This window comes from Scyliorhinus canicula, chromosome 1, assembly GCF_902713615.1.
Source record: "Scyliorhinus canicula chromosome 1, sScyCan1.1, whole genome shotgun sequence".
In the NCBI taxonomy this organism is placed as follows: Eukaryota; Metazoa; Chordata; class Chondrichthyes; order Carcharhiniformes; family Scyliorhinidae; genus Scyliorhinus; species Scyliorhinus canicula.
In genome coordinates, this window is record NC_052146.1 from 304,972,601 (window position 1) to 304,985,027 (window position 12,427).

At 51.4% G+C, this 12,427-nt stretch overlaps 1 protein-coding gene across 4 annotated transcripts in view; it reads right to left on the reverse strand.

Moving 5' to 3' along the window:
• Positions 1-12,427, reverse strand: part of LOC119976369 (collagen alpha-1(XII) chain-like) — a 370,037-nt gene that overhangs the window by 249,255 nt on the left and 108,355 nt on the right. For all 4 annotated transcript variants that reach the window (XM_038816870.1, XM_038816860.1, XM_038816879.1 and 1 more), the window contains 2 exons: positions 10,950-11,079; positions 3,114-3,259 (listed from right to left, as the gene is read on the reverse strand). In XM_038816870.1, coding sequence (XP_038672798.1) covers positions 3,114-3,259; positions 10,950-11,079 — 276 coding nt within the window. The remainder of the gene's footprint in view (positions 1-3,113; positions 3,260-10,949; positions 11,080-12,427) is intronic.

Here is a 12,427-nt window from a genome sequence, read left to right on the forward strand (position 1 = left end):
CACAACCATAGAGTATAACCCCATGTTATCCCATAAAGATCTTTCACAGTGCTCCAAAATGCTCTCTCAACATCAATGTGAGGGCCTCTTGAGGAGGATTATTTATTTTTGTTTTTTGATCTTTCTACTAAGGTCAGCTTGCGTCACAGAAAATATAGAACTCAACCCATCCTGTTGATGGTGAGGAACAGGGGCGGGATTCTCCGCTATCCGGCGGGGCGGGCTGTACCGGCGCCAAGAGTGGCGTGAAGCACTCTGCCATCGGACCACCCGGAAGGTGCGGAATCCTCGGCACCTTCAGGAGTTATGGCCGGCGCCGGCAGGGTTGGCGCTGCGCCAAGCGACGCTGAAGGCATCTGCCGGCCAGCGCAAGTTAGCGCATGTGCGGGAGCACCAGCGTGTACTGCCGTCATCCCAGCGCATGCATAGGAGGGTTCTTCTCCGCGCCGGCCATGGCAGACCATTACAACAGCTGGCGTGGAGGGAAAGAGTGCCCCCACGGAACAGGCCCGTCCGTGTTTCGGTGGGCCCCGATCACGGGCCAGGCCACCGTGGGGCCCCCCCATGGGACAGATCCCCCCGCACCCCCAAGGACTCCGCAGGCCGCCCGCAGAGCCAGGTCCTGCTGGTACGGACCTGGTGTAATATACGCCGGCGGGACTGGTGGAAAAATGGGCGGCCACTCGGCCCATCGTGGGGTGGACAATCGCAGCCGGTGTCGGGGCAGCGCGGCGAGATTAACGCCGCCCCCCAGCGATTCTCTGGTCCGGCGGGGGGGTCAGAGAATCCCGCCCCAGCAATCTTGTACAGACTGTTCACATCTCTCCAACTTGAATGATGCAGAAATTATCCATAGGCTCCTTACACATTTGCAGACTATGGAGAATTGAGTGAAGATCAAGAATGAAAAGAAAGACTTCAAGAAGCAGTTGCTTTGATACTGCCCATTGGTATAAGGTGGTTCAACAACTTTTTTTTTTTTTTAATTTAGATTACCCAATTATTTTTTCCAATTAAGGGGCAATTTAGCGTGTCCAATCCACCTACTCTGCACATTTTTGGGTTGTGGGGGCGAAACCCACGCAGACACGGGGAGAATGTGCAAACTCCACACGGACAGTGACCCAGAGCCGGGATCGAACCTGGGACCTCAGCGCCGTGAGGCGGTTGTGCTAACCACTAGGCCACCGTGCTGCCCTTCAACAACTTTAAAACATTCGACAAAGCTGGAATCTATTTGCTTGTCATTAATACCTTGCTGATTATTTTTTGCCAGTTACAAGTCCAGAATCAGTGGGCACGATTCTGCGGTCCCATGCCCATTGCACCTGGCCCACCTCCCACTATTCCCGGAGAATAACGGGAGAGCCCCTAAACGGAACGGGGTTTGCTCCGGGCGCAGAATGGAGTGCGATGCTCCCAGCCCGCGGCACTTCATACTATCTTGGGTGTGAACCAGGCTCGCATGTTTAAAATAGTCTTTAAACGAATTTAATTGTGCTCAACCCGTTCAAAGTCAGAGTCACCCAGCTTCCAGGATTTACAGATCCCGCAGGTGCAAGGTGAGGCTGGCGGGAATCACTGTCAATTTCCAAAAATGGAAACCAGACATAATGGCCATGCCAGGGGGCTCGTAGACCATTGGAGCCCCTGGGTGGTCGGGGACAGGGAACAGCAGTGCCCCTGGCAACTTGGCAGTGTCAGGATACCAGGTTGGCACTGCCAAGGTGCCAGGGTGTCAAGGGATGGAGCCTGTGCAGGCTCATGGCCATGACAGTAGCACAATGGTTAGCACTGTTGCTTCACAGCACCAGGGTCCCGGGTTCAGTTTCCGGCTTGGGCCACTGTCTGTGTGGAGTCTGCATATTCTCTCAGTGTCTGCATGGGTTTCCTCCGGTTGCTCTGATTTCCTCCAACAAGTCCCGAAAGATGTGCTGTTAGGTGAATTGGATATTCTGAATTCTCCTTGTGTACCCGAACAGGCGCCCTAGTGTGGCGACTGGGGGCTTTTCACAGTAATTTCATTGCAGTGTTAATGTAAGCCGACTTGTGACAATAATAAAGATTTTTTATTTATTTATGAGGGAGGGTGTGGGAGGTGGGGAGAAATCTGTGGGGTGGATATGGTCAGTAAATCCCACCCGAGATCTGGGTGGATTTCAGTGGAAATCTCGCCGGAACAGCTGACAGATTCTCACTGGTTTTCCCGCACAAAATGACACTTAGCCATTTTGGGGGATAATCATCCCCATTGTCTTATTTTCAACATTTATTGACTGCTCATAGATAGCTATTTTTACGTCAGAGGCTGGTTTATCCACACCCCAGCACAAATATCAGGGGCGTGCCCGCCTCCACTTAACCAGCTCATCCTGCCTTCAGTTTTTTAGGCAGCGGCACTTTAATTAGCGTGACGCAGAACCTCAATTCACCGTCAGGAGAATGTCCCACCAATCAGAGGCCAGCAACTCTGCAAACTGGCAATGCCAAACAGGAGTCATTTAGGGAAGCTGCAAGTCTTGCCTGATCTGAACTTACATGTGACTTTAATCCCACACATGTGTGGCTGAATCTTAGCTTCTCTCTGAATTGGCCTAGCATGCTGTTTAGCTGTACAAAGCCACTGTGGTTGAAGGAGAACTTCGACCAGAACCACCATGTAATATTTAGACCAGGCCTTTGAGATTAGCCAATTGAAATACGAGTTCCCTGATTAGTGGGCCAATCAGAGAACCTCTTCTTTGTATATAACAGGGAGTGTCAGATTCTCCGCACTCCCAGTATGGACAGCAAGCCGAATGCACCCGGTTGTACTGCTGTTGGTTTTGTTAATAAAAGGGATTCTGGTGAATGAACCTCTGCCTCCGTGGACTTATTACACACCACCTCCTCAGGCACAAGGGAATGGGCAAAAAACATTAGCTTTGCCAATGACACAACATCCTGAGTACAAAAAAGAGAGCATCTTTGCTCTCTTTTCAGTCCATGAGCAAATAAAATATGGATCCATAGATCAACTAATGAGAGCAAATATTTGTCTGAATGATAATCAAGGTGCAAATTGATAGATAGTGCTTAAGGGGCCATTGAATTTCAATAGTATTGTTCGATACCTCTTTCTCTACAGTTGGTATGGTAGCATTAACTGGAGTGTAGAGTAGCATATAGCCTGAGGCTCCAGTAGCTGGCTCCCATCTGACATTCATCGTGGTTGGAGTAACATCATAGACATTTAGATTTCTCACACCAGGAATCGGCGCTGTTAAGAAAATCATAAAAAAATTATGATAAAGCAATTATAATTTTTGTCCATCGTCAAACTGTTAGTCCTGATGTCTGGGATGCAATTCAATTTTCAAGACATATTTTCTGACTTTGATCACAACAAGAAGGAGCAATAAAATTCCAGGCAAGACATTCCAAGCGAGAGACCGCGGGCGAAATTCTCCCATCGGGAGACTGTGGGCGCGATTCTCCACTCCCCACGCCGGGTGGGAGAATCACGGGAGGGCCGGGCGACACACGACACGCCTTCCTGGCGCCCCCCCGCGATTCTCCCACCCCCCCGTTCGGAAGAATCGCCGCTTGCCGTTTTTCACGGCGACCGGCGATTCTCCGACCCGGATGGCCTGAGCGGCCTGCCGTTTGCGACCGGTTCACGACGGCGCGCAGGCCGCGTCATTCTCGCCGCACGGCCTTGAGCCCCGGCGGCCGAGAGTTACGGACGGCCGCTCCTAGCCCCCCGGGTGTGGGTGAATAAGGTGAGAGGAGCGGCCTCCGAGGCTGTCGTGAAACTCGGCCGAGTTCACGACGGCTTTCCCGATTTTTCGCGGGAGCGGAGAATTCCGCCCTGTGTGCCGACACTGGAGTGAAAACCAGAGTGTTTCACTCTGGCGTCTGAGGACGCTCCTTGCCCCCCATTTTCCCACCCCCAGGGGGCTAGGAGTGGTGCCGTGTCAATTACGCGCGCCGGGCCTTGGCGCCGCGTGAAAGCAGTGCCACGTAAATTACGCAGCCGGAGGATGGAGGATTAATCTTGCGGGGTAGCGGAGGAAAAGAGTGGGTCCTTTAGAGATGCCGGCCCGCCGATCAGTGGACACCGATCGCGGGCCAGACCCCTACTGAGCGCCCCCCTGGTGCTCGATCCTCCCTCCCCCCCCCCCCCCACAGGCCGCACACGCAGCGTTCACGCACTGTTCACGCCGGCAGCGGCCAGGTGTGGTTGGCGCCAGCGTGAACCTGTCGGATTGGGCAGGCCGCTCGGCCCATCTGGGCCGGAGAATCGCCGCTCGCCTGCTACAAACGGCGATTCCCCGAGCGGCCTGTCGTGAAACGCAGCACGCCGTTTGGGGGGGGTGGGAGAATCACATGCGGGTGTCAGGGCGGCATGGTGGGAATCGCCCGGCACGCCCGCGATTCTCCCACCCGGAGTGGGGGTCGGAGAATTGCGCCCCACAATTGCACTGAGAGCAATGGAACATAAATCACCCATGGCAAATTACTGAACAAGTATCCGCATCAGAGACCCCCCGATCAGGGAGTGCACAGTGAGATGAAGAGCTCCCTCTTCATTGCTCCAGCAATGTGCCTCAACCTGAGGGCTGAAGAGCACATCTAACTGTACTAGCTCTGTTGCCACATCAACTCTCTGTTGGACACATATTTTGGACACAGAACCAGAGATAATTCAGATTACAATCCAAAGATGTGCGGGTTAGGTGGATTGGCCATGCTAAATTGCCCGTAGTGTCCTAAAAAGTAAGGTTAAGGGGGGGGTTGTTGGGTTACGGGTATAGGGTGGATACGTGGGTTTGAGTAGGGTGATCATTGCTCGGCACAACATCGAGGGCCGAAGGGCCTGTTCTGTGCTGTACTGTTCTATGTACTTTATGTACAATCTATCTGGGCTGAAGTGAAAATTCATTACCTAACCCACTGGACAAAAGCTTTACTCTTGGCCTTGTAGCCCATGAACTCAAACCCTATTATTGCACGTTGCATAAATCAAGAAATTGGGTAATTTGTTGGATAATGCCATGAAAGCTGTCAGATTGGTGAATAACCTGAACAGTTCCTTCAGGGAGTGCAGCCAACCATCTGTACCTGGTCTGGCCTACAGGTAACTTCAACCTCACAATATACGCTTAACTCTTAATTCCCTTAAGGTAATGAGGGATGGACAATAAATTCAGCTCTTCCAGTGCCCTGAGCAGAAATAAGCAGTGAAACATATATTTGTTGTGCTGTGGTACAGTCAGGGACTCCAGGTGGGATGAGGCATAATGAGGGATGTGGTAATACAGCATTGCTGCATTCTAGAACATAGAACATTACAGCGCAGTACAGGCCCTTCGGCCCTCGATGTTGTGCCGACCTGTGAAACCCGTCTAACGCCCATCTACACTATTCCCTTATCATCCATATGCCTATCCAATGACCATTTGAATGCCCTTAATGTTGGTGAGTCCACTACTGTTGCAGGCAGGGCATTCTACGCCCTTACTACTCTCTGAGTAAAGAACCTACCTCTGACATCTGTCCTATATCTATCTCCCCTCAATTTAAAGCTATGTCCCCTCGTGTTAGCCATCACCATCCGAGGAAAAAGGCTCCCACTGTCCACCCTACCTAACCCTCTGGTCATCTTGTATGCCTCAATTAAGTCACCTCTTAACCTTTTCTCTAACGAAAACAGCCTCAAGTCCCTCAGCCTTTCCTCATAAGATCTTCCCTCCATACCAGGCAAATCCTGGTATATCTCCTCTGCACCCTTTCCAATGCTTCCACATCCTTCCTATAAATAGAACATAGAACATTCCCCTAAGTTTAACCTCATGGATTCACACACTGCGCTTTGCACCTTTTCAATTCTACCAGAAGTTGGCTGGGGAAGCCAGGGTGGAATTTACAGATTAACAAGTATATGAAGATACTTGAGAATGTGTCAAGAATAATTTGAAGATGATACCAGAACTTCAGAGGCTCAGAAAAGACCGAACAGTTTTTTCCCTAGAAAAGGGAAAGGTGACAAGTGGCCTGATAGAGGTTTTTACACTTATGAAGGGGTTTGATAAGAATGGTCTGGAGAAGAAGCTTGAACTCTGGATAAATCTCAATTCAGACGTCACAAACAGCAGATAGTCACTCATATATTCAATAAGAAATTCAGGTGAAACCTCTTTGCTCAAAGGTTGATGAGCTTGTGGATCTTGCTTCCACAGGGAGTGGTTGAGGCAAATTTCATAAATATATATTTTTTAAATTTGAAGTATCCAGTTTTTTTTCCAATTAAGAAGAAATTTAACTCGGCCAATCTATCTACCCTGCCCATCTTTCGGTTGTGGATTGAGACCCACCAGACACGGAGAGAATTGGGGAGGGGAAATTATACTGTTGACGGACTGGAGCTGAGGAACATAAATTGGGAACAGATGTTCTCAGGGAAATGCACAACAGTAATGTGGGAGTTGTTTAAGGAGCACTTGCTGCGAGTGCTGGATAGTTTTGTCCCACTGAGATGAGGAAGGAATGATAAGATGAAGGAGACTTGGATGACAAGAGAAGTAGAGCTTCTAGTCAAGAGGAAGAAAGAAGCTTACGTGGGGTTGAGGAAGCAAGGATCTGGCATGGCTCTAGTGGGTTACAAGGTAGCCAGGAAGGAATGTAAAAATGGACTTAAGAGAGCTAGAAGGGGGAATGAAAAAGCCCTGGCGGGAAGGAAAATCCCAAGGCATTTTACACGTATGTGAGAAATAAGAGGATGATCAGAGTGAGAGTAGGGCCGATCATGGATAGTGGAGGGAACTTGTGCCAAGAGTCTGAGGAGGTAGGGGAAGCCCAAAATGAATATGTTGCTTCAGTATTCACTCGAGAGATGGACCTTGTTGCTCATATGAATGGGGTGAACCAGGTTAATATGCACAAACAGGTTGATATTAAGAAGAAGGATGTGCTGAAAATGTTGAAAAGCATCAGGGTAGATAAGTCCCCTGGACCAGGCAGGATATACCCAAGGTTACTGAGGCAAGCGAGGAAGGAGATTGCTGTGCCATTGGCGATGATCTTTGCGTCCTCACTCTCCACTGGAGTAGTACCAGATGACTGGAGGGATGCAAACGTTGTTCCCCTGTTCAAGAAAGGGAATAGGGAAATCGCTGGGAATTACAGCCCAGTCAGTCTTACGTCTGTGGTGAGCAAAATACTGGAAAGGATTCTGAGAGAAAGGGGGCGTGATTCTCTGATCCTGAGGCCAAGTCTTGATGCAATCGTAAATGCCGTCGCGTTTTACGACAGCGTCAACAGGCCCCCAGGATCAGCGATCCTGTGCCTCACAGGGGGCCAGCACAGCACTGGAGTGACTCATGCAGTTCCAGTTGCTGATACTGACGTCAAACGGGTGCCGCAGGCCTGCACATGCGCGCTGCAGCTGGTGCAAATATGCACATGCCCGTTACGACCGGTGCAAACTCGTCCATGCTAATTGCCTTCTCCGCGCCGGCCCTGACACAACATGGCGGAGAGCTACAGGGGCCCGGCGCGGAGTAAAATTGGCCCCCAGCAGAAGAAGCCGGCTCGGCAATTGGCAGGCCACGATCGTGGGCCAGGACACGGTGCAGGCCCCCCGGGGTCAGATACCCCTCACCCCACCAGGCCGCCCCCCCCCCCCCCCCCCCCGCCCGCAGGACAGGATGAATGGCGAGGTCCTGCCGGGTAGGACCATATCTGACCGGCGGCGGCGGCGGGACTAGGCCTATCTCGGCAGCCACTCGGCCCATCGCGCGCGGAGAATCGCCCTGGTAGGGGCCGTGTAGAGCAGCCCCCGACTGGCAGCACACCAACCACGCCGGCACCAATTGTGCCCATTCCTCGGTCACGAGAGAATCGGTGGACCGGCATCGGAGAATCACGGCCAGTATTTACAATTATTTAGAAAAACACAGGCCACGATTATCCGAGACCACGGCAGAAATCGGCGCCGAGAATCGGTGCCAATCACACCCATGCGGTTGCCGGCCGGAGGCCACTGAAATAGGCCCCCGCGGTGATTCTCCGCGGGCGATTGGCCGAACTCCCGCCGGCATGGTTTACATCTGGTACCACCCACCCAGCGGGTGCTCGGACCAGCGGCCGCAGTGGCGGGCCTGGTGGGGGGCGGGGGAAATCTGACTCCGGTGGAGACCTCAGCGCTGGCCAGGCCCGTGATAGGGGGTCACCGATCTGTGGGCCATCAAAATCTGGAGGGGACCTACCTTACTCCGTGCGGGCCCGCTGTGTGGCACCGCCATGTCGGCAGCGCGGACCAGCTTGCGGCCACCATGCGTATGCACGGCCGCGCGGAGTGGACAGCAGGGCCTAGCCGGCAGCCAGAGCTGCAGGACTTAGTCCCCAAAAAGGGAGATTCCCAGCCATAGTTTGATTAAAGATAGTTGGCATGGCTTTGTGAGGGGCAGGTCATGCCTCACAGGCCTCATTGAATTCTTTGAGGATGTGACGAGACACATTGATTTTTTTTTAATAAATTTAGATTACCCAATTATTTTTTCCAATTAAGGGGCAATTTAGTGTGGCCAATCCACCTACTCTGCACATTTTTGTGTTGTGGGGGCGAAACCCACGCAGACACGGGGAGAATGTGCAAACTCCACACGGACAGTGACCCAGAGCCGGGATCGAACCTGGGACCTCAGCGCCGTGAGGCAGCTGTGCTAACCACTAGACCACCGTGCTGCCCCACGAGACACATTGATGAAGGTCGGGCAGTGGATGTGGTGCATATGTATTTCAGTAAGGCATTTGATTAGGTTCCCCATGGTAGGATCATCCAGAAAATCAGGGGGCATGGGATACAGGGACATTTGGCTGTCTGGATACAGAAGTGGCTGACTGAAAGAAGACAGCGAGTGGTAGTAGATGGGAAGTATTCCGCCTGTAGGTCGGTGACCAGTGGTGTCCCGCAGGGATTTGTTCTGGGACCTCTGCTCTTTGTAGTTTTATAAATGACTTGAAGTGGAAGGGTGGTTTAGTTTGTTTGCCGATGTCACAAAGGTTGGTGGATTGTAGATAGTGTTGAGGGCTGCTGCAGGTTACAACAGGACATTGACAGGATGCAGAGCTGGGCTGAGAAGTGGCAGATGTAGTTCAACCTAGATAAATGTGAAGTGATTCATTTTGGAAGGTCGAATTTGAATGGTGAAATCAGGATTAAAGGCAGGATTCTTGGAAATGTGGCAGAACAGAGGGATCTTGGGGTCCACATACATAGATCCCTCAAATTTGACACCCAGGTTAATAGGTTAATAGGAAGAATGGTGTATGGTGTGTTGGCTTTCATTAACAGGGGGACTGAGTTTAAGAGCCACGAGGTTTTGCTGCAACTTTATAAAACCCTGGTGAGACCACACTTTGAATATTGTGTCCTGTTCTGGTCGCCTCATTATAGGAAGGATATGGATGCTTTGGAGAGAGTGCAGAGGAGATTTACCAGGATGTTGCCTGGATTGGAGGGCAAGAGTTATGAAGAAAAGTTGAGGGAGCTAGGGCTTTTCTCACTGGAGCGAGGTGACTTGATAGAGGTATACAAGATAGTCAGAGACTTTTCCCCAGGGCGGAAATGGCTGTCACGAGGGGACATAATTTTAAGGTGGTTGGAGGAAGATACAAGGGAAATGTCAGTGTTGGTTCTTAAAAGACAGAGTGGTGGTTGCGGGGAATGCACGGCCAGTGGAGGTGGTGGAGTCAGAGTCATTTGGGACATTTAAGTAACTCTTGAACATGCACATGGACAGCAGTAAATTGAAGGGGTGTAGGAAAGGTTGATCTTCAATTAGAATAAATGATCGGCACAATATCATGGGCCAAAGGGCTAAACTATTCTGTACTGTTCTATGTTCTATAATGGTATCTGAGGGCCATCTCCATGGTCGGGATCTGAGCAACTTGACACTGCCAGCCTGGTACCCTGCCAGTGCCATCCAGGCACCCTGACAGTGCAACCCTGCTACTGCCAGGGCACTTGGGTGGCACTGTCATGCTGTCAGGGGCACTGCCAGGGTGTCAGGTCTGCATTGCCAAGGTGCCCAGGTGCCAGGCTGCCTGTGCCAGGGATCATGCCTGGGGTGCCCTGCCCTTAAGAAGTGAGGAGGGGGGGGCGGGCTTGAGGGCCCCCAAGAGGTAAGTTGGGGCATTGGGTGGGGTGCAGAGGCCGCGGTGGGGAATCCATAGAGGGTCAAGAGATCTGGGCAGCATTTGAAAATGGCACCCCGATCTCTTTGTGCCACAACAAACTCATCAGTGCAGGAAATGAGGTGGCGTGTTCCTCACCAAAGCCAAAAAGAGTCCCGTTTGATAGCAGGTCATTCAAAATGTGACTCTGTTTTTTGGGTGCTAAATCACACACTGCTTCCCAATAACCATCGACCAACAGCAGAAAACCACTTGGGATCCTGACAGCCAACTGTGTGCCTTGTCAATGGGAACAATGGTATGGAGAACTGGCAAGCCAAGGAAAGAGCATGACATTAGGAATGCCATAAATTAATTCAATTCCTGGTTTAATATTAATACTCCTTGCTCTGTTTTTAATTGGTAGAGGAATTTCAATCACAATGTCAGCTAATATGAAGGGAGACAGAGTGCTGTCTGGAAGAATGTAGAGAACTTGGAAGGACGGAAGACCAAGGGAAGTTATAAAGGTGGGCTTGAATATTCAGTCACAGCTACATACGCACCAAAACAAATTGTATAACAGATCTTTTTTGCATATTTAGGAAACACAAGGGAAGAGAGCCCTTTATTGGTTTCACTGCAACAACACTCACAAGTTACTCGAGGCCATGGGCGTTTCAATGGACGTTTTGCCAAAGCATTTTCAAACTAATTCGAAAGATTTGACAAATACAGAGTTCTTAATGGAAGCAAGGACAAAAGAAAGAAGATAATATCTGACTCACTTGTGGTCTCTGTTCCTGTAAGAGGTTCACTTATCTCCCCTTCCAGCAATCCATACACATTCACAAGATACTCTGTTTCAGGTTGCAGGTTTGTCAGTACTGTAGTCTTGGTTCTTCCACTAACTAGCACCTAAAACAGCACATTGTTCACATTAGAATACTGTGAAATGGAACCACAAAAGAATGCAAGCAAAGAGACAAAGACTTTGCCCACTTTGTACACAATCAAAAGTTTTGAGTCTTGAATCTAACCCATGCAATATTAGTAACCAACATGTCTGCACAAAATTCCTATGTCTGTAACTTTTCTGAAACCATCTGAAATAAAGGGGTTAATGTCTTTCTGGAAACAGTGGGAAAGAGGAATTCCATTGAACACGTTGGCCGGGATTCTCCGAGCTCGCACCAGCTTGGAGAATCGGAGTTGATGCCGAGACGGCCCCCGACACCGGTCCGATGCCGTGACGCAATTCTCCGGTGACCAGAGAATCGGCGCCAGTCGTGCGCGCACAGTTGACGCGCCGCCGGTCGGGGGCCGTTGAAAGAGGCGGGTATCGCGGGTGTGGTGGCCGCTTGATGTCGCGGGTGTGGTGGCCGTCCTTGTGGGGGGGGGGGGGGAGCGGATCAGTCTCCATGGGGTGGGGTGGGCACCATGACTGCCAGGCCTGCGATCGTAGGCCACCGATCAGCGGGGGCGTGCAAACTGGGGGGGGGGGGGGGGAGGGGGGGGGGGCCTACCTTCTTCCACGTCAGCCCACTGTGTGGCTCCGCCATGTTGCGTGACGCCACGCGCTTGCGCGGACCCACAGCGAGCAGTGCAAGGCCACATACGACAGCTGGAGCAGCCCGCTCAACACTCAGGACCCATGGGGCCTGAAGGAGGGTGGCTGAAGCTGGGGGCTGAAGGGACTTGTCGCTGGGGGTGGGGTCGGGTCACCCTCGTGTGCGTAGTATAGGGGATGTAATCCATTATTCTTCTGGTGGGAGGGAGAATGTCCCTCCTTGATGAGGGGTTGGGGGTACTCCCCTTGTGAAAAATTAAAATTGCTTATTGTCACGAGTAGGCTTCAATGAAGTTACTGTGAAAAGCCCCTAGTCGCCACATTCCGGCGCCTGTCTGGGGAGGCTGGTACGGGAGTACGGGAGGCTTGTCAGTGGGGGGGAGGGTCAACATTTGCATTGTTGGGGGGACGGAGATAATCTCTGGACGCTGGGATTGGGGGCCCCATTCAAAATGATGGCCTGAGACTGGTAAATGCAGGGAGACCGGTGTGCTCTCCATCGGTGTAAAGAATATCATCTCAGTGGTGCTCCTCGCACCAGTGGGACACAGTCCTCATTCTCCACTGGCAGGGGCACTTAGCTTTGAAACCAAAGGACCCCACCTTGTGCAAAAAGGATGGACCTTAGGTGCCAATCTCATGCGATATTCCCATGAGAGTTAGTTTTAGTTTGCAGCCATTCTCGTTTCCACCAAT